General features: G+C 45.7%; 1 protein-coding gene across 1 annotated transcript in view; it reads left to right on the top strand.

The window, feature by feature from the left end:
• fam228a (family with sequence similarity 228 member A) overlaps nucleotides 1–21,104 on the top strand; it is a 31,426-nt gene extending 10,322 nt beyond the window's left edge. Inside the window, exons 2-7 of the mRNA XM_045721223.1 lie at nucleotides 4,999–5,081; nucleotides 7,249–7,398; nucleotides 7,822–7,899; nucleotides 14,075–14,269; nucleotides 18,508–18,595; nucleotides 20,837–21,104. Coding sequence (XP_045577179.1) covers nucleotides 5,001–5,081; nucleotides 7,249–7,398; nucleotides 7,822–7,899; nucleotides 14,075–14,269; nucleotides 18,508–18,595; nucleotides 20,837–20,853 — 609 coding nt within the window. The 5' untranslated portion in view covers nucleotides 4,999–5,000 and the 3' untranslated portion in view covers nucleotides 20,854–21,104. The remainder of the gene's footprint in view (nucleotides 1–4,998; nucleotides 5,082–7,248; nucleotides 7,399–7,821; nucleotides 7,900–14,074; nucleotides 14,270–18,507; nucleotides 18,596–20,836) is intronic.
• The last annotated feature ends 320 nt before the right edge of the window (nucleotides 21,105–21,424 follow it).

Genomic DNA, 21,424 nt, shown 5'->3' with positions numbered 1-21,424 from the left:
TCCTGTGTTAGTGCATTGTGGGTGTTCTTCCTGTGTTAGTGCATTGTGGGTGTTCTTCCTGTGTTAGTGCATTGTGGGTGTTCTTCCTGTGTTAGTGCATTGTGGGTGTTCTTCCTGTGTTAGTGCATTGTGGGTGTTCTTCCTGTGTTAGTGCATTGTGGGTGTTCTTCCTGTGTTAGTGCATTGTGGGTGTTCTTCCTGTGTTAGTGCATTGTGGGTGCTCTTCCTGTGTTAGTGCATTGTGGGTGTTCTTCCTGTGTTAGTGCATTGTGGGTGTTCTTCCTGTGTTAGTGCATTGTGGGTGTTCTTCGTGTGTTAGTGCATTGTGGGTGTTCTTCCTGTGTTAGTGCATTGTGGGTGTTCTTCCTGTGTTAGTGCATTGTGGGTGTTCTTCCTGTGTTAGTGCATTGTGGGTGTTCTTCCTGTGTTAGTGCATTGTGGGTGTTCTTCCTGTGTTAGTGCATTGTGGGTGTTCTTCCTGTGTTAGTGCATTGTGGGTGTTCTTCCTGTGTTAGTGCATTTAGTATTTTATTAAAACAACAAAAATACAATTCTTTGTCTGAAAAGGAAAGGAGTGGTTTCAGACTGGAACTGGGGTGTCGGGTCAGTTAGTCAAAGTGGTGTCAGTCAGTGTCTTTCAGTAAAGTCTTCGTTCTAGTAATTCTACTTCTTAGTCTAGCAAGATGTCTTCGGCCATCTTTTGATTCTGGATTTGTTTTTCCTTCATCCTGTTCTAACGAGTCTCTCGTTCCGTTCTGGATTTGTTTTCCTCCATCCTGTTCTAACGAGTCTCTCGTTCCGTTCTGGATTTGTTTTCCTCCATCCTGTTCTAACGAGTCTCTCGTTCCGTTCTGGATTTGTTTTCCTCCATCCTGTTCTAACGAGTCTCTCGTTCCGTTCTGGATTTGTTTTCCTCCATCCTGTTCTAACGAGTCTCTCGTTCCGTTCTGGATTTGTTTTCCTCCATCCTGTTCTAACGAGTCTCTCGTTCCGTTCTGGATTTGTCCCTTTCTGATGATTTTGTTTTCTTGCAACAGTTTAGTTGTCGCTTTCTCTCAGCTCCGATAGCTGCTTTGGATATCTTCGTTCCAGCGTTGTCTAACATTTGTCCTGCGGTTTCGTTTCCTTAGTTGTGGCCTTTTGTTATTGTTCCTTTCCTTACCCAGCTGTAGTGGTGTGTTATATTGTTGATTGTCATGAGTGTGTGGCTTCCACCGGGCCCCCAATCAAATAACATTTTATTGGTCGCATACACATATTTTCGCAAATTGTTATTCTGGGTGTAGTGAAATTCAGAACACTGTTCACTGTTGTTCCTCCTGTGAGACCAGAACACTGTTCTCTGTTGTTGTGTCTCCTGTGAGACCAGAACACTGTTCTCTGTTGTTCCTCCTGTGAGACCAGAACACTGTTCTCTGTTGTTGTGTCTCCTGTGAGACCAGAACACTGTTCTCTGTTGTTCCTCCTGTGAGACCAGAACACTGTTCTCTGTTGTTGTGTCTCCTGTGAGACCAGAACACTGTTCTCTGTTGTTGTGTCTCCTGTGAGACCAGAACACTGTTCTCTGTTGTTGTGTCTCCTGTGAGACCAGAACACTGTTCTCTGTTGTTGTGTCTCCTGTGAGACCAGAACACTGTTCTCTGTTGTTCCTCCTGTGAGACCAGAACACTGTTCTCTGTTGTTCCTCCTGTGAGACCAGAACACTGTTCTCTGTTGTTGTGTCTCCTGTGAGACCAGAACACTGTTCTCTGTTGTTGTGTCTCCTGTGAGACCAGAACACTGTTCTCTGTTGTTCCTCCTGTGAGACCAGAACACTGTTCTCTGTTGTTCCTCCTGTGAGACCAGAACACTGTTCTCTGTTGTTGTGTCTCCTGTGAGACCAGAACACTGTTCTCTGTTGTTGTGTCTCCTGTGAGACCAGAACACTGTTCTCTGTTGTTCCTCCTGTGAGACCAGAACACTGTTCTCTGTTGTTGTGTCTCCTGTGAGACCAGAACACTGTTCTCTGTTGTTGTCTCCTGTCTTTCTGTGACTGTCTCTCTCTGACTGTCTTTCTGTGACTGCCTTTCTGTGACTGTCTTTCTCTGACTGTCTTTCTGTGACTGTCTCTCTCTGACTGTCTTTCTGTGACTGTCTTTCTCTGACTGTCTTTCTCTGACTGTCTTTCTGTGACTGTCTTTCTGTGACTGCCTTTCTGTGACTGTCTTTCTCTGACTGTCTTTCTGTGACTGTCTCTCTCTGACTGTCTTTCTGTGACTGTCTTTCTGTGACTGTCTTTCTGTGACTGTCTCTCTCTGACTGTCTTTCTGTGACTGTCTCTCTCTGACTCTCTCTCTGTGACTGTCTTTCTGTGACTGTCTTTCTGTGACTGTCTTTCTCTGACAGTCTTTCTGTGACTGTCTTTCTGTGACTGTCTTTCTGTGACTGTCTTTCTCTGACAGTCTTTCTCTGACTGCCTTTCTGTGACTGTCTTTCTGTGACTGTCTTTCTGTGACTGTCTTTCTGTGACTGTCTTTCTCTGACAGTCTTTCTCTGACTGCCTTTCTCTGACTGCCTTTCTGTGACTGCCTTTCTGTGACTGCCTTTCTGTGACAGTCTTTCTGTGACTGCCGACAACTTTGGAACGAAGTTGACTACAAATACAAAGTTGTCGATGAAGTGAAGGATAAAAAAAATATGTTTCAAATGAAAACCGAGATGGCTACATTTTAGAAAATCAATTCAGTAGGAAAGTGTATTTTGTATATATTTAAATTATATTGAAATCAATTTCATGTTTATGTAACAGTATAACTTCCGTCCCTCTCCTCGCCCCGACCTGGGCTCGAACCAGGGACCCTCTGCACACATCAACAACTGCCACCCCCACGAAGCATCGTTACCCATCGCGACACAAAATGCCGCGGCCCTTGCAGAGCAAAGGGGAACAACTACTTCAAGGTCTCAGAGCGAGTGACGTCACCCGATTGAAACGCTATTAGCCGCGCACCACCGCTAACTAACTAGCCATTTCACATCGGTTACATTTAGTCAGTTGAGTTATATTTGAATACTACACTATCTGTAAATTGTTCCTCAATATACTGTATTTGATGATGTGTAACATGTGATCAACGATGTGCCAAATAAATCATTTAGTGCACTATTATAGGGCATGCATGAGAATTAGCAGCCATGAGCAAAATGTCTAACACTATCCATCCTACAGCCTAAACCTTTATATCTTTGACATTTTAGAGATGTCTAGAGATTGAATAGGATCTCTATGCTTACAGTCCATTCTGAAAGTATTCAGACCCCCCTTGACTTTTTCCACATTTTGTTACGTTACAGCCTGATTCTGAAATTGATAAAATAAATCATTTTCCTCATCAATCCACACGCAATACCCCATAATGACATCACAATACCCCATAATGACATCACAATACCCCATAATGACATCACAACACCCCATAATGACATCACAATACCCCATAATGACAAAGTGAAAACAGTTTTGTAGAAATTGTAGCAAATTTATAAAATATAAAAAACAGATCCTCATTTTTGTAGGTTTTCAGACCCTTTGATATGAGACTCGAAATTGAGCTCAGATGCTTCCTGTTTCCATTGATCATCCTTGAGATGTTTCTACAACTTGATTGGAGTCCACCTGTGGTAAATTCAATTGATTGGACATGATTTGGAAAGGCACACACCTGTCTATATAAGGTTCCACAGTTGACAGTGCATGTCAGAGCAAAAGCCAAGCCATGAGGTCGAAGGAATTGTCCGTAGAGCTCAGAGACAGGATTGTGTCGAGGCACAGATCTGGGGAAGGGTACCAAAACATTTCTGCAGCATTGAAGGTCCCCAAGAACACAGTGGCCTCCATCATTCTTAAATGGAAGAAGTTTGGAACCACCAAGACTCTTCCTAGAGCTGGACGCCCGGACAAACTGAGCAATCGGGGGAGAAGGGCCTTGGTCAGGGAGGTGACCATGAACCCGATGGTTACTCTGACAGAGCTCTAGAGTTCCTTTGTGGAGATGGGGGAACCTTCCAGAAGGACAACCATCTCTGCAGCACTCCACCAATCAGGCCTTTATGGTAGAGTGGTCAGACGGAAGCCCCTCCTCAGTAAAAAGGCACATGACAGCCCGCTTGGAATTTGCCAAAATGCACCTAAAGACTCTCTGACCATGAGAAACAAGATTCTCTGGTCTCATGAAACCAAGATTTAAATCTTTGCCAAGCGTCACGTCTGCAGGAAACCAGGCACCATCCCTACGGTGAAGCATGTTGGTAGGGATGTTTTTCAGCACCAGGGACTGGGAGACTAGTCAGGATTGAGGGAAAGATGAACGGAGCAAAATACAGAGAGATCCTTGATGAAAACCTGCTCCAGAGCGCTCAGGACCTCAGACTGGGGTGAAGGTTCACCTTCCAACAGGACAACGACCCTAAGCACACAGCCAAGACAACGCAGGAGTGGCTTCAGGACAAGTCTCTGAATGTCCTTGAGTGGCCCAGCCAGAGCCCGGACTTGAACCCGATCAAACATCTATTTTCTAGAGACCTGAAAATAGCTGTGCAGCGATGCTCCCCATCCAACCTGACAGAGGTTGAGAGGATCTGCAGAGAAGAATGGGAGAAAGTCCCCAAATACAGGTGTGCCAATATTTGCCAAAATGTCTAAAAACCAGATTTTCGCTTTGTCATTATGGGGTATTGTGATGTCATTATGGGGTATCATTATGTCATTATGGGGTATTGTGATGTCATTATGAGGTATTGTGATGTCATTATGGGGTATTGTGATGTCATTATGAGGTATTGTGATGTCATTATGGGGTATTTGTGTGTAGATTGATGAGGAAAATAACTAGTTCATCCATTTTAGAATGAAGCTGTAACCTAACAAAATGTAGAAAAAAGGGGTCTGGATACTTTCTTCGAATGCCCTGTAATACCTTTCTATCAGGTAAACCTATTTTCATTTCATTCTCATCCCAGACATGCCTGTTAATAAGGACAGTGGTGCAGCCGGTCTGATCACGTTCCATACGCCTGCTCCCGACGGTCTCCTCACGTCTACGGTAAGACTATTGGTAACATTTTTGAAAATTATATATTTGTGTAATATACATTTTGCAGGGATGAAATGTCTTGAGGTACACCATCTTGTTTTTCAACGAGATCTCGTTTTTCAATCCCCCCCCCCTCCAAAAAACCTGCTTGCAACTACTTTCTAATAATATGACTTAATTATAAGAAATTACAACTTACAGCAACGTAAACAAGCTGTTAATACAGGTATGTCAATAATGAACGGGTTCTGATTTACGAAGACCTGTCTAGTGGCAGGGACGACAGCAAATATACTGTTTTGCGAACGGCAGGGCAGGGAAGCAAACCTGTGAACACAAGCACCCTTCACATCGCACCAAGGGTTAACCCTCTGTCGTTCTGCCCCCGAACAAGGGTTAACCCTCTGTCGTTCTGCCCCCGAACAAGGCAGTTAACCCACTGTCGTTCTGCCCCCGAACAAGGCAGTTAACCCACTGTCGTTCTGCCCCCGAACAAGGGTTAACCCACTGTCGTTCTGCCCCTGAACAAGGGTTAACCCACTGTCGTTCTGCCCCCGAACAAGGGTTAACCCACTGTCATTCTGCCCCCGAACAAGGCAGTTAACCCTCTGTCGTTCTGCCCCTGAACAAGGGTTAACCCCCTGTCGTTCTGCCCCTGAACAAGGGTTAACCCACTGTCGTTCTGCCCCTGAACAAGGGTTAACCCACTGTCATTCTGCCCCTGAACAAGGGTTAACCCACTGTCATTCTGCCCCTGAACAAGGGTTAACCCACTGTCGTTCTGCCCCTGAACAAGGGTTAACCCACTGTCGTTCTGCCCCTGAACAAGGGTTAACCCACTGTCGTTCTGCCCCTGAACAAGGGTTAACCCACTGTCGTTCTGCCCCTGAACAAGGGTTAACCCACTGTCGTTCTGCCCCTGAACAAGGGTTAACCCACTGTCGTTCTGCCCCTGAACAAGGGTTAACGCACTGTCGTTCTGCCCCTGAACAAGGCAGTTAACCCTCTGTCGTTCTGCCCCTGAACAAGGGTTAACCCACTGTCGTTCTGCCCCCGAACAAGGGTTAACCCACTGTCGTTCTGCCCCCGAACAAGGGTTAACCCACTGTCGTTCTGCCCCCGAACAAGGGTTAACCCACTGTCGTTCTGCCCCTGAACAAGGGTTAACCCACTGTCATTCTGCCCCTGAACAAGGGTTAACGCACTGTCATTCTGCCCCTGAACAAGGGTTAACCCACTGTCGTTCTGCCCCTGAACAAGGGTTAACCCACTGTCGTTCTGCCCCTGAACAAGGCAGTTAACCCACTGTCGTTCTGCCCCTGAACAAGGGTTAACCCACTGTTCCTAGGCCATCATTGAAAATAAGAATTTGTTCTTAACTGACTTGCCTAGTTAAATAAAGGTAAAATAAAAATATAGGGAATAGGGCTCTGGTTAACAGTAGTGCCCTATGTAGGGAATAGGGCTCTGGTCTATAGTAGTGCACTATATAGGGAATAGGGCTCTTGTCTATAGTAGTGCACTATATAGGGAATAGGGCTCTTGTCAACAGTAGGGCACTATATAGGGAATAGGGCTCTTGTCAACAGTAGTGCACTATATAGGGAATAGGGCCCTGGTCAACAGTAGTGCACTATATAGGGAATAGGGCTCTGGTCAACAGTAGGGCACTATGTAGGGATTAGGGTACCATTTGTGATTCATACAATGTCCGTGTTAGACCCTGTCTGGGAATCCTGTCTGGGAATCCTGTCTGGGAATCCTGTCTGGGAATCCTGTCTGGGAACCCTGTCTAGAACCCTGTCTGGGAACCCTGTCTGGGAACCCTGTCTGGGAACCCTGTCTGGGAACCCTGTCTGGGAACCCTGTCTAGAACCCTGTCTGGGAACCCTGTCTGGGAACCCTGTCTAGAACCCTGTCTAGAACCCTGTCTGGGAACCCTGTCTAGAACCCTGTCTGGGAACCCTGTCTGGGAACCCTGTCTGGGAACCCTGTCTGAGAACCCTGTCTGGGTGCATCTTAACAGCCTGAAGTGACTTCCTTCCTTCCTTCCCTTGACTGCTTTCCTTTTTAGACCCAGAAATGGCCCATGTACTCTTCCTCTATTTGAGTTCATTGTGATGTGAACCTCTGATTCTCGCTGTTGTTGATGTACAGCTGCTGCGTGTCGCTCCAGGTACCCAGCGGAGTATGGAGAAGTGTCAGGATGACCGGCCGAAGAGGAGGAAGAGGAGGAGAGAAGTGGAGGACTGAGGTGTGGCTTCCTGGACCTCCCAGAGGGCCGTGGGTGGACTGGCTCTCTCACACCTCCTTCAGGAGACTGCAGGTACTGCAACCATGCACACACTCAGTCACACGCGAACACGCGAACACGCGAACACACACACACTCACACACACACACACACACTCAAGCACACACACACTCAAGCACACACACGAGCACACACACACGCGCAAGCATGCACACACACTCTCACACACACACACACACACACACACTCAGCCACACACTCACACACACACACACACACACACGCAAGCACGCAAACACTCACTCAGCCACACACTCACACACACACACACACACGCAAGCACGCACACACACACACACTCAGCCACACACGAGCACACACACACACATACGCAAGCATGCACACACACTCACACTCACACACACTCAGCCACACACTCACACTCACACACGAAACTAATTTCATGTTTGTGTTTTTTCATCTACAATCATTCAGGTCAAGTTAGAATCTGAGAACCAAGAAGCTAGAGCCATCACCCAGCCCTTGCTGGACGCAGAGAATGGCTTTGTCAAGGTGAGGCGACTCTCTCTCAGAGAATGGCTTTGTCAAGGTGAGGCGACTCTCTCTCAGAGAATGGCTTTGTCAAGGTGAGGCGACTCTCTCTCAGAGAATGGCTTTGTCAAGGTGAGGCGACTCTCTCTCAGAGAATGGCTTTGTCAAGGTGAGGCGACTCTCTCTCAGAGAATGGCTTTGTCAAGGTGAGGCGACTCTCTCTCAGAGAATGGCTTTGTCAAGGTGAGGCGACTCTCTCTCAGAGAATGGCTTTGTCAAGGTGAGGCGACTCTCTCAGAGAATGGCTTTGTCAAGGTGAGGCGACTCTCTCTCAGAGAATGGCTTTGTCAAGGTGAGGCGACTCTCTCTCAGAGAATGGCTTTGTCAAGGTGAGGCGACTCTCTCTCAGAGAATGGCTTTGTCAAGGTGAGGCGACTCTCTCTCAGAGAATGGCTTTGTCAAGGTGAGGCGACTCTCTCTCAGAGAATGGCTTTGTCAAGGTGAGGCGACTCTCTCTCAGAGAATGGCTTTGTCAAGGTGAGGCGACTCTCTCTCAGAGAATGGCTTTGTCAAGGTGAGGCGACTCTCTCTCAGAGAATGGCTTTGTCAAGGTGAGGCGACTCTCTCTCAGAGAATGGCTTTGTCAAGGTGAGGCGACTCTCTCTCAGAGAATGGCTTTGTCAAGGTGAGGCGACTCTCTCTCAGAGAATGGCTTTGTCAAGGTGAGGCGACTCTCTCTCAGAGAATGGCTTTGTCAAGGTGAGGCGACTCTCTCTCAGAGAATGGCTTTGTCAAGGTGAGGCGACTCTCTCTCAGAGAATGGCTTTGTCAAGGTGAGGCGACTCTCTCTCAGAGAATGGCTTTGTCAAGGTGAGGCGACTCTCTCTCAGAGAATGGCTTTGTCAAGGTGAGGCGACTCTCTCTCAGAGAATGGCTTTGTCAAGGTGAGGCGACTCTCTCTCAGAGAATGGCTTTGTCAAGGTGAGGCGACTCTCTCTCAGAGAATGGCTTTGTCAAGGTGAGGCGACTCTCTCTCAGAGAATGGCTTTGTCAAGGTGAGGCGACTCTCTCTCAGAGAATGGCTTTGTCAAGGTGAGGCGACTCTCTCTCAGAGAATGGCTTTGTCAAGGTGAGGCGACTCTCTCTCAGAGAATGGCTTTGTCAAGGTGAGGCGACTCTCTCTCAGAGAATGGCTTTGTCAAGGTGAGGCGACTCTCTCTCAGAGAATGGCTTTGTCAAGGTGAGGCGACTCTCTCTCAGAGAATGGCTTTGTCAAGGTGAGGCGACTCTCTCTCAGAGAATGGCTTTGTCAAGGTGAGGCGACTCTCTCTCAGAGAATGGCTTTGTCAAGGTGAGGCGACTCTCTCTCAGAGAATGGCTTTGTCAAGGTGAGGCGACTCTCTCTCAGAGAATGGCTTTGTCAAGGTGAGGCGACTCTCTCTCAGAGAATGGCTTTGTCAAGGTGAGGCGACTCTCTCTCAGAGAATGGCTTTGTCAAGGTGAGGCGACTCTCTCTCAGAGAATGGCTTTGTCAAGGTGAGGCGACTCTCTCTCAGAGAATGGCTTTGTCAAGGTGAGGCGACTCTCTCTCAGAGAATGGCTTTGTCAAGGTGAGGCGACTCTCTCTCAGAGAATGGCTTTGTCAAGGTGAGGCGACTCTCTCTCAGAGAATGGCTTTGTCAAGGTGAACACGACTCTCTCTCAGAGACTGGCTTTGTCAAGGTGAGGTGACTCTCTCTCAGAGACTGGCTTTGTCAAGGTGAACACAACTCTCTCTCAGAGACTGGCTTTGTCAAGGTGAACACAACTCTCTCTCAGAGAATGGCTTTGTCAAGGTGAGGCGACTCTCTCTCAGAGAATGGCTTTGTCAAGGTGAGGCGACTCTCTCTCAGAGAATGGCTTTGTCAAGGTGAGGCGACTCTCTCTCAGAGAATGGCTTTGTCAAGGTGAGGCGACTCTCTCTCAGAGAATGGCTTTGTCAAGGTGAGGCGACTCTCTCTCAGAGACTGGCTTTGTCAAGGTGAAGGCGACTCTCTCTCAGAGAATGGCTTTGTCAAGGTGAGGCGACTCTCTCTCAGAGAATGGCTTTGTCAAGGTGAGGCGACTCTCTCTCAGAGAATGGCTTTGTCAAGGTGAGGCGACTCTCTCTCAGAGAATGGCTTTGTCAAGGTGAGGCGACTCTCTCTCAGAGAATGGCTTTGTCAAGGTGAGGCGACTCTCTCTCAGAGAATGGCTTTGTCAAGGTGAGGCGACTCTCTCTCAGAGAATGGCTTTGTCAAGGTGAGGCGACTCTCTCTCAGAGACTGGCTTTGTCAAGGTGAGGCGACTCTCTCTCAGAGAATGGCTTTGTCAAGGTGAGGCGACTCTCTCTCAGAGAATGGCTTTGTCAAGGTGAGGCGACTCTCTCTCAGAGAATGGCTTTGTCAAGGTGAGGCGACTCTCTCTCAGAGAATGGCTTTGTCAAGGTGAACGCGACTCTCTCTCAGAGAATGGCTTTGTCAAGGTGAGGCGACTCTCTCTCAGAGAATGGCTTTGTCAAGGTGAGGCGACTCTCTCTCAGAGAATGGCTTTGTCAAGGTGAGGCGACTCTCTCTCAGAGAATGGCTTTGTCAAGGTGAGGCGACTCTCTCTCAGAGAATGGCTTTGTCAAGGTGAGGCGACTCTCTCTCAGAGAATGGCTTTGTCAAGGTGAACACGACTCTCTCTCAGAGAATGGCTTTGTCAAGGTGAGGCGACTCTCTCTCAGAGAATGGCTTTGTCAAGGTGAGGCGACTCTCTCTCAGAGAATGGCTTTGTCAAGGTGAGGCGACTCTCTCTCAGAGAATGGCTTTGTCAAGGTGAGGCGACTCTCTCTCAGAGAATGGCTTTGTCAAGGTGAGGCGACTCTCTCTCAGAGAATGGCTTTGTCAAGGTGAACACAACTCTCTCTCAGAGACTGGCTTTGTCAAGGTGAGGTGACTCTCTCTCAGAGACTGGCTTTGTCAAGGTGAACACAACTCTCTCTCAGAGAATGGCTTTGTCAAGGTGAACACAACTCTCTCTCAGAGAATGGCTTTGTCAAGGTGAGGCGACTCTCTCTCAGAGAATGGCTTTGTCAAGGTGAGGCGACTCTCTCTCAGAGAATGGCTTTGTCAAGGTGAGGCGACTCTCTCTCAGAGAATGGCTTTGTCAAGGTGAGGCGACTCTCTCTCAGAGAATGGCTTTGTCAAGGTGAGGCGACTCTCTCTCAGAGAATGGCTTTGTCAAGGTGAGGCGACTCTCTCTCAGAGAATGGCTTTGTCAAGGTGAGGCGACTCTCTCTCAGAGAATGGCTTTGTCAAGGTGAGGCGACTCTCTCTCAGAGAATGGCTTTGTCAAGGTGAGGCGACTCTCTCTCAGAGAATGGCTTTGTCAAGGTGAACACAACTCTCTCTCAGAGAATGGCTTTGTCAAGGTGAGGCGACTCTCTCTCAGAGAATGGCTTTGTCAAGGTGAACACAACTCTCTCTCAGAGAATGGCTTTGTCAAGGTGAGGCGACTCTCTCTCAGAGAATGGCTTTGTCAAGGTGAGGCGACTCTCTCTCAGAGAATGGCTTTGTCAAGGTGAGGCGACTCTCTCTCAGAGAATGGCTTTGTCAAGGTGAGGCGACTCTCTCTCAGAGAATGGCTTTGTCAAGGTGAGGCGACTCTCTCTCAGAGAATGGCTTTGTCAAGGTGAGGCGACTCTCTCTCAGAGAATGGCTTTGTCAAGGTGAGGCGACTCTCTCTCAGAGAATGGCTTTGTCAAGGTGAGGCGACTCTCTCTCAGAGAATGGCTTTGTCAAGGTGAGGCGACTCTCTCTCAGAGAATGGCTTTGTCAAGGTGAGGCGACTCTCTCTCAGAGAATGGCTTTGTCAAGGTGAGGCGACTCTCTCTCAGAGAATGGCTTTGTCAAGGTGAGGCGACTCTCTCTCAGAGAATGGCTTTGTCAAGGTGAGGCGACTCTCTCTCAGAGAATGGCTTTGTCAAGGTGAGGCGACTCTCTCTCAGAGAATGGCTTTGTCAAGGTGAGGCGACTCTCTCTCAGAGAATGGCTTTGTCAAGGTGAGGCGACTCTCTCTCAGAGAATGGCTTTGTCAAGGTGAGGCGACTCTCTCTCAGAGAATGGCTTTGTCAAGGTGAGGCGACTCTCTCTCAGAGAATGGCTTTGTCAAGGTGAGGCGACTCTCTCTCAGAGAATGGCTTTGTCAAGGTGAGGCGACTCTCTCTCAGAGAATGGCTTTGTCAAGGTGAGGCGACTCTCTCTCAGAGAATGGCTTTGTCAAGGTGAGGCGACTCTCTCTCAGAGAATGGCTTTGTCAAGGTGAGGCGACTCTCTCTCAGAGAATGGCTTTGTCAAGGTGAGGCGACTCTCTCTCAGAGAATGGCTTTGTCAAGGTGAACACAACTCTCTCTCAGAGAATGGCTTTGTCAAGGTGAACACAACTCTCTCAGAGAATGGCTTTGTCAAGGTGAGGCGACTCTCTCTCAGAGAATGGCTTTGTCAAGGTGAACACAACTCTCTCTCAGAGAATGGCTTTGTCAAGGTGAACACAACTCTCTCTCAGAGAATGGCTTTGTCAAGGTGAACACAACTCTCTCTCAGAGAATGGCTTTGTCAAGGTGAACACAACTCTCTCTCAGAGAATGGCTTTGTCAAGGTGAGGCGACTCTCTCTCAGAGAATGGCTTTGTCAAGGTGAGGCGACTCTCTCTCAGAGAATGGCTTTGTCAAGGTGAGGCGACTCTCTCTCAGAGAATGGCTTTGTCAAGGTGAGGCGACTCTCTCTCAGAGAATGGCTTTGTCAAGGTGAGGCGACTCTCTCTCAGAGAATGGCTTTGTCAAGGTGAGGCGACTCTCTCTCAGAGAATGGCTTTGTCAAGGTGAGGCGACTCTCTCTCAGAGAATGGCTTTGTCAAGGTGAGGCGACTCTCTCTCAGAGAATGGCTTTGTCAAGGTGAGGCGACTCTCTCTCAGAGAATGGCTTTGTCAAGGTGAGGCGACTCTCTCTCAGAGAATGGCTTTGTCAAGGTGAACACAACTCTCTCTCAGAGAATGGCTTTGTCAAGGTGAGGCGACTCTCTCTCAGAGAATGGCTTTGTCAAGGTGAGGCGACTCTCTCTCAGAGAATGGCTTTGTCAAGGTGAGGCGACTCTCTCTCAGAGAATGGCTTTGTCAAGGTGAGGCGACTCTCTCTCAGAGAATGGCTTTGTCAAGGTGAGGCGACTCTCTCTCAGAGAATGGCTTTGTCAAGGTGAGGCGACTCTCTCTCAGAGAATGGCTTTGTCAAGGTGAGGCGACTCTCTCTCAGAGAATGGCTTTGTCAAGGTGAGGCGACTCTCTCTCAGAGAATGGCTTTGTCAAGGTGAGGCGACTCTCTCTCAGAGAATGGCTTTGTCAAGGTGACCACAACTCTCTCTGAGAATAGCTTTGTCAAGGTGAGGCGACTCTCTCTCAGAGAATGGCTTTGTCAAGGTGAGGCGACTCTCTCTCAGAGAATGGCTTTGTCAAGGTGAACACACTCTCTCTCAGAGAATGGCTTTGTCAAGGTGAACGCGACTCTCTCTCAGAGAATGGCTTTGTCAAGGTGAACACAACTCTCTCTCAGAGAATGGCTTTGTCAAGGTGAGGCGACTCTCTCTCAGAGAATGGCTTTGTCAAGGTGAACACAACTCTCTCTCAGAGAATGGCTTTGTCAAGGTGAGGCGACTCTCTCTCAGAGAATGGCTTTGTCAAGGTGAACGCGACTCTCTCTCAGAGAATGGCTTTGTCAAGGTGAACACAACTCTCTCTCAGAGAATGGTTTTGTCAAGGTGAACACAACTCTCTCTCAGAGAATGGTTTTGTCAAGGTGAACACAACTCTCTCTCAGAGAATGGCTTTGTCAAGGTGAACACAACTCTCTCTCAGAGAATGGTTTTGTCAAGGTGAACACAATTCATCTGCAACATGTCCTCTGGGAATCCCGGCCAGTCTATGCATGTGATCTATTCCAGAGCTAACACACCTGATTCAACTTTTCACCTTAACCGTCAAACTCTTGATTAGACGAATCAGTTGTGGTAGAGTTTCAGGCCTTATCGATCTAATATATGTTTATGTATTTTTTGCAGTACATTACGTTGTGTATCTTTATGTGGTATAATGATTAGTTTTGCTCCGTCGTGACATTCTGCGTCTCTGTCATTTCCTGAACAGGACCTGGAGCGTTTTCTGTGCCAGCAGGAAAAGGCGGAGCTTCGTAAGAGAGAGCTGCTCCATAAGCGTTGGACGGAGCGTGTGTGGACCCCTATTCAGAGGAGCGTGGAGAACCAAATGTCCTGCTGCTGCTATGACGAGGCTGAGAGGATCCGCAGCATGTTCCTGCACTACATACACTACTGTAACTCAAAGGTACAATACACTGTAATATACTATACTGTAACCCTACTGTAACCCCTATCACGGTTATCGGTATTATCACGGTTATCGGTATTATCAGTATTTTCACGGTTATCAGTGTCACGGCTGTTAGAAGGATCGGACCAAAATGCAGCGTCGATTTCGTTCCGCATATTTATTAAACGTGAAACTGAATGCAATACACTTAAATACTTCAAACACAACAACAACAAACCGTGACGAAGCGAAGAAAACGCACTACTCAAAATATAATCACCCACAAAACAACTTAAATATGGCCTCCAGTTAGAGACAACGACAACCCTGCTGCCTCTAATTGGAGGTCATGCCAAACAAAATCCAACATAGAAATACAAACCTAGAAACTGAACATAGAAATACAAAAACAGACAAACACCCCCTGTCACGCCCTCATCTACTCTACCATAGAAACTAGCAACTTACGATGGTCAGGACGTGACAATCAGTATTAATCACAGTTATCAGTATTATTGCGGTATTGTTAAAATGTCCTGGAAAAGTTCAAAAACCACTCATACACTGAAATTATTTCACCAAGATTTATATTGAAAAACCAACAACAGATTAATGCTTTTGTTTCTTTCATGATCATGTGAAACGTCAACTGCTGTGGAAATGCTGGGATGTGTTTTTTCAATGATGCTAAATGTAATTATGACGCAACAATGACGGCGATACGATATGGATTGCAATTATCATGAATATTAAGGCTATATGCACTACATGTTACACACATAGTGTAAGGGCTGTCGTGAGAGAGAGAGAGAGACCGAGGTGCAGCGGAGTTAGTGTTCATCATATTTAATTCTTACACGGGAACACTATACAATTACAAAACAAGAAACTGACAGCCAAACAGTCCTGTCAGGTGAAACACAATGACAGAAACAATTACCCACAAAACCCCAACGGAAAAACATGCACTTATGTGTGACTCCCAATCAACAACAACGAACTTCAGCTGTGCCTGATTGGGAGCCACACACGGCCCAAAACAAAGAAATACAAAAACATAGAAAAAGGAACATAGAACGCACACCCAATGTAACACCCTGGCCTGACCAAAATAAAGAACAAAAAAACCCTCTCTGTGGCCAGGGCGTTACAGGCGATACGATATGGATTACAATTATCATCATGAATATTAAGGCTATAAGCAGTACATGTTACACACACAGTCACTCAACCAAAGCAAATTGGCAGAGTTATTATTTATTTGGACATCGCACATTAGAAGTCTTACTCTTATACAGACATCGTACACACTCTCACTAAATCATCATCCAATATCATACACATCAACTTAACTCAGATTAACTACAAACATAATATCTTGTCTCAATTTTCTAACATCTGCGGCATTGGCTCACAGGCAAACAGCCAAGGGAATAAAACAAATATTTCTAGAACCTATTGCTTGAATTCTAAATATCAGACATTTGAAAGATCTAGTTTTGACCTTCATAATACCTCTGATGGCAGTAACTTTACAAGCACTAATTATGGTCCGTTTAGACTGAGAATAGTATCTAGTTATGGTAAGGGGTGAAATAAGTATAGCTAGTTATAATTGTAACGGTTTAGCAGATAATAAACAAAGAAGATCAGTATTTACCTGGCTAAAAGAAAAGGAATATAAAATATACTGTTTACAGGAAACTCACTCTACATCCTGAGATGAAGTTGCATGGAAAAAGCAATGGGGTGGTGAAATCATTTTCTGTCATGGACAAAGAAACTCAAAAAGTGTGATGATATTAATAATTATTAACAAAAAAATGTCGATTTGAATGTGCAAATAGTCAGGAATGATTCGCAGGGAAGGTGGATCTTTTTGAATATGAAAGTGGACGTAAAAAGAGATTTGGCTCATTAATCTATATGGTCCAAATCAGGATGATCCACACTTCTTCGAAAACATTTATACCAATTTATTGAACTTACAGGCAACAAATGATGTAATCATTATGGTAGGAGACTATAACACAGTGTTAAGTACAGCAATGGACCGTAAAGGTAATCACTCTACAAACTATCATCACCGTGCCCTTAAGGAAATCACAAATATTATGGACACATTAGAAATGGTGGATATTTGGAGACTAAAAAACCCCGACCTAGTGAGATATAAAGTTGAAGTCGGAAGTTTACATCAATTTAGGTTGGAGTCATTAAAACTCGTGTCGGTGGCATATAAAAAATGGAAAATTAACAAATGTACAGAAAGATCAGTGTGAAGGCCAAATTACAGAGGAATAACTTTTTAAATCTGTTTCTCAAACTACACGCTCTAATGTACTTGTCCTCTTGCTCAGTTGTGCACCGGGGCCTCCCACTCCTCTTTCTATTCTGGTTAGAGCCAGTTTGCGCTGTTCTGTGAAGGGAGTAGTACACAGCGTTTTACGAGATCTTCAGTTTCTTGGCAATTTCTCGCATGGAATAGCCATAATTTCTCAGAACAAGAATAGACTGACGAGTTTCAGAGGAAAGTTCTTTGTTTCTGGCCATTTTGAGCCTGTAATCGAACCCACAAATGCTGATGCTCCAGATACTCAACTAGTCTAAAGAAGGCCAGTTTTATTGCTTCTTTAATCAGAACGACAGTTTTCAGCTGTGCTAACGTAATCACAAAAGGGTTTTCTAATGATCAATTAGCCTTTTAAAATGATAAACTTGGATTAGCTAACACAACGTGCCATTGTAACACAGGAGTGATGGTTGCTGATAATGGGCCTCTGTACACCTATGTAGATATTCCATTTTAAAAAATCAGCTGTTTCCAGCTACAATAGTCATTTACAACATTAACAATGTCAACACTTTATTTCTGATCAATTTGATGTTATTTTAATGGACAAAAAAAAAAAAATGCTTTCAAAAACAAGGACATTTCTAAGTGGTCCCAACATTTTGAACGGTAATGTACATTGGATGTTTGAATTGTTGCATATCCTATGAGTGATGGGAGGGCGTCTTTTAAGCTCCTTACTACAAAATTCAAAAAGGCACTCGCACATCTGAGCAATCTTATTTGCAGGTGCATGGCAACAATTGAACAAGACGAAGGAATAAAATAGGAAACCCGCACACTGCTCTTGATAGTATCACTGACATTTAATAAGCTTTACGTATCGTCCTCACGGCCTCAAGCTCCTTACTACTGAATAGTTGTCACTCCCTTGACCTTAGAGACGTTTTATTTTCCTCTAGTTTTGGTTAGGTCAAGGTGTGATGTGGGGTGGGCAATCTAGTTTTTCTATTTCTTTGTTTTGGCTGAGTGTGGTTTCCAATCAGAGGCAGCTGTCCATCGTTGTCTCTGATTGGGAACCATACTTAGGCAGCCTTTTCCCACTTGTGTTAGTGGGTAGTTGTTTTCTGTTTTGTTATCTGTTACCTGACAGAACTGTTGGTTTTTCGTGTTTGTTATTTTTGTTCTAGTGTTCTCAGTATGAAATAATTACGAACACTTATCACGGTCCCCTTCTTCTAACGACAGTTGTTACAACAGTGTCTGTTCCAGGTGTGTAGGAGTCAAAATAAGAATTCAGGTAGAGAGGGAGACTCGCACACTGTCGAAAAAATGGATTACATCTAAAACGGAGTCTTGAATGCAAAACAAAGATGTTTATTAGGACATCATGGTACACCCCCCCCCCCACAAAAAAACCCACAGTACAAGAAAGTTATTCAAGTGTTTACTTTAAATAGTATATTAGCTCTTATTGGTGTTCGATACCGCCATCTAGTGGTGTCTCTACCTACCATCCTGTCTTATTTATTCTGAGGAAATGTTTCACGTGGTATATATGTAAAAGCAATAATTGATGATATTTCTCTGTCCACTTTTGTATATTTTGTATACAGTCTAGATCACGTATGTATTCTATTCCCACGAGGTACTGATTCATAGATTTTCTGATGTGTTTTCTTCCTTGATCATGTGACGTGCAATTATCCTCGAAATAGAAGCCAGGGGTGCGAGTGCAAACATACACAATGATGACGAGACAATGATGCCCGAGGCCCAAACGTTTGTTTTGTTTTCACCTTTCATTTTATACACTTTCTTTCTTGGGGGGCACCATGGGGTTTTAATAAACCGCTTTATTTTGCATTTAAGCCTCAGTTTTTGAATTTATTCTATTTTTTTTCTTCTACAGTGTGTGTTGTCTCTTCCTGAATATGTTAATTGGTTTCACTTCTTCCAGGTTACCACACCTGCGTCGAGGGACCCACCGTTCCTTCAATCACGTGAGGGGATAAAGGAAAAGAGGGCGGTCCTACGCTGTCAGACAGGTATTGTAGCATGACAGCGAAAACAAGACCTTGAACTTTAGGGACAAATAGCAAAGGGAAGGGGACTATAAAGTAAAGCAAGAGCCTGATTTCTATATTACAGGTGAGGTTATCTATTTAAAAGTGTGTTCCAGGTGTGACTGTTATCTATACTGCTCAAAAAAATAAAGGGAACACTTAAACAACACATCCTAGATCTGAATGAAAGAAATAATCTTATTAAATACTTTTTTCTTTACATAGTTGAATGTGCTGACAACAAAATCACACAAAAATAATCAATGGAAATCCAATTTATCAACCCATGGAGGTCTGGATTTGGTGTCACACTCAAAATTAAAGTGGAAAACCACACTACAGGCTGATCCAACTTTGATGTAATGTCCTTAAAACAAGTCAAAATGAGGCTCATTAGTGTGTGTGGCCTCCACGTGCCTGTATGACCTCCCTACAACGCCTGGGCATGCTCCTGATGAGGTGGCGGATGGTCTCCTGAGGGATCTCCTCCCAGACCTGGACTAAAGCATTCGCCAACTCCTGGACAGTCTGTGGTGCAACGTGGCGTTGGTGGATGGAGCGAGACATGATGTCCCAGATGTGCTCAATTGGATTCAGGTCTGGGGAATGGGCGGGCCAGTCCATAGCATCAATGCCTTCCTCTTGCAGGAACTGCTGACATACTCCAGCCACATGAGGTCTAGCATTGTCTTGCATTAGGAGGAACCCAGGGCCAACCGCACCAGCATTTGGTCTCACAAGGGGTCTGAGGATCTCATCTCGGTACCTAATGGCAGTCAGGCTACCCCTGGCGAGCACATGGAGGGCTGTGCGGCCCCCCAAAGAAATGCCACCCCACACCATGACTGACCCACCGCCAAACCGGTCATACTGGAGGATGTTGCAGGCAGCAGAAAGTTCTCCACGGCGTCTCCAGACTCTGTCACGTCTGTCACGTGCTCAGTGTGAACCTGCTTTCATCTGTGAAGAGCACAGGGCACCAGTGGCGAATTTGCCAATCTTGGTGTTCTCTGGCAAATGCCAAACGTCCTGCACGGTGTTAGGCTGTAAGCACAATCCCCACCTGTGGACGTCGGGCCCTCATACCACCCTCATGGAGTCTGTTTCTGACCGTCTGAGCAGACACATGCACATTTGTGGCCTGCTGGATGTCATTTTGCAGGGCTCTGGCAGTGCTTCTCCTGCTCCTCCTTGCACAAAGGCGGAGGTAGCGGTCCTGCTGCTGGGTTGTTGCCCTCCTACGGCCTCCTCCACGTCTCCTGATGTACTGGCTTGTCTCCTGGTAGCGCCTCCATGCTCTGGACACTACGCTGACAGACACAGCAAACCTTCTTGCCACAGCTCGCATTGATGTGCCATCCTGGATGAGCTGCACTACCTGAGCCACTTGTGTGGGTTGTAGACTCCGTCTCATGCTACCACTAGAGTGAAAGCACCGCCAGCATTCAAAAGTGACCAAAACATCAGCCAGGAAGCATAGGAACTGAGAAGTGGTCTGTGGTTAACACCTGCAGAACCACTCCTTTATTGGGGGTGTCTTGCTAATTGCCTATAATTTCCACCTGTTGTCTATTCCATTTGCACAACAGCATGTGAAATGTATTGTCAATCAGTGTTGCTTCCTAAGTGGACAGTTTGATTTCACAGAAGTGTGATTGACTTGGAGTTACATTGTGTTGTTTAAGTGTTCCCTTTATTTTTTTTGAGCAGTGTATTTAAAGGTGTGTCCCAGGTGTGACTGACCACAATCCCATAGAAAATTTGTGGGCAGAACTGAAAAAGTGTGTGCGAGCAAGGAGGACTACAAACCTGACTCATTTACACCAGCTCTGTCAGGAGGAATGGGCCAAAATTCACCCAATTTATTGTGGAAAGCCTGTGGAAGGCTACCCAAAACGTTTGACCCAAGTTAAACAATTTAAAGGCAATGCTACCGAATACTAATTGAGTGTATATAAACTTCTGACCCTCTGGGAATGTGATGAAAGAAATAAAAGCTGAAATAAATCATTCTCTCTACTATTATTCTGACATTTCACATTCTTAAAATAAAGTGGTGATCCTAACTGACCTAAGACAGGGAATTTTTACTAGGATTAAATGTCCGGAATTGTGGAAAAACTGAGTTTAAATGTATTTGGCTAAGGTGTAAGTAAACTTCCGACTTCAACTGTAGTATTTATCTGTATCGTCCGTTCTCTTCCTCTTCCTCTCATCCTCCAGGGCCGCCCAGATCATAGCCACGGTCACGCCTGACGGGAGATGTCTACAGACAGCTTGCTGGTCCTACAGAGGATAAACGACCATTAAACAGGGCTTGTGAGCACAGTGTTCTGTAGTGTAAATATGAACAGCAGCCGTAGATACACTATGGCAGGTATTCAATCAGCTCTTTGTCGACAAGGATAATTCAAGCTTTGAGCAGATATTGTTTACTGAAAACCATGTATTTGATACCATTCCTCCCCAATTAAAGGTGACACCAATCTCCTGTGCTGTACCCCATTACATATACAATTATCTGTAAGGTCCCTCAGTCGAGCAGTGAATTTCACAACACAGATTCAACCACAAAGACCAGGGAGGTTTTTCAATGCCTCGCAAAGAAGGGCACCTATTGGCAGATGTGTACAATTTTTTTTTTTTAAAGCAGACGCTGAATATCCCTTTAAGCATGGTGAAGTTATTATTAATTACACGTTGGATGGCGTATCAATACACCCAGTCACTACAAAGATACAGGCGTCCTTCCTAACTCAGTTGCCGGAGAGGAAGGAACCCTCTCAAGATTTCACCATGAGGTCAATAGTG

This window comes from Salmo salar, chromosome ssa06, assembly GCF_905237065.1.
Source record: "Salmo salar chromosome ssa06, Ssal_v3.1, whole genome shotgun sequence".
NCBI classification, from domain to species: Eukaryota; Metazoa; Chordata; class Actinopteri; order Salmoniformes; family Salmonidae; genus Salmo; species Salmo salar.
The sequence above is the reverse complement of the archived record's forward strand: the minus strand, read 5'-3'. Positions and strand labels throughout refer to the sequence as shown.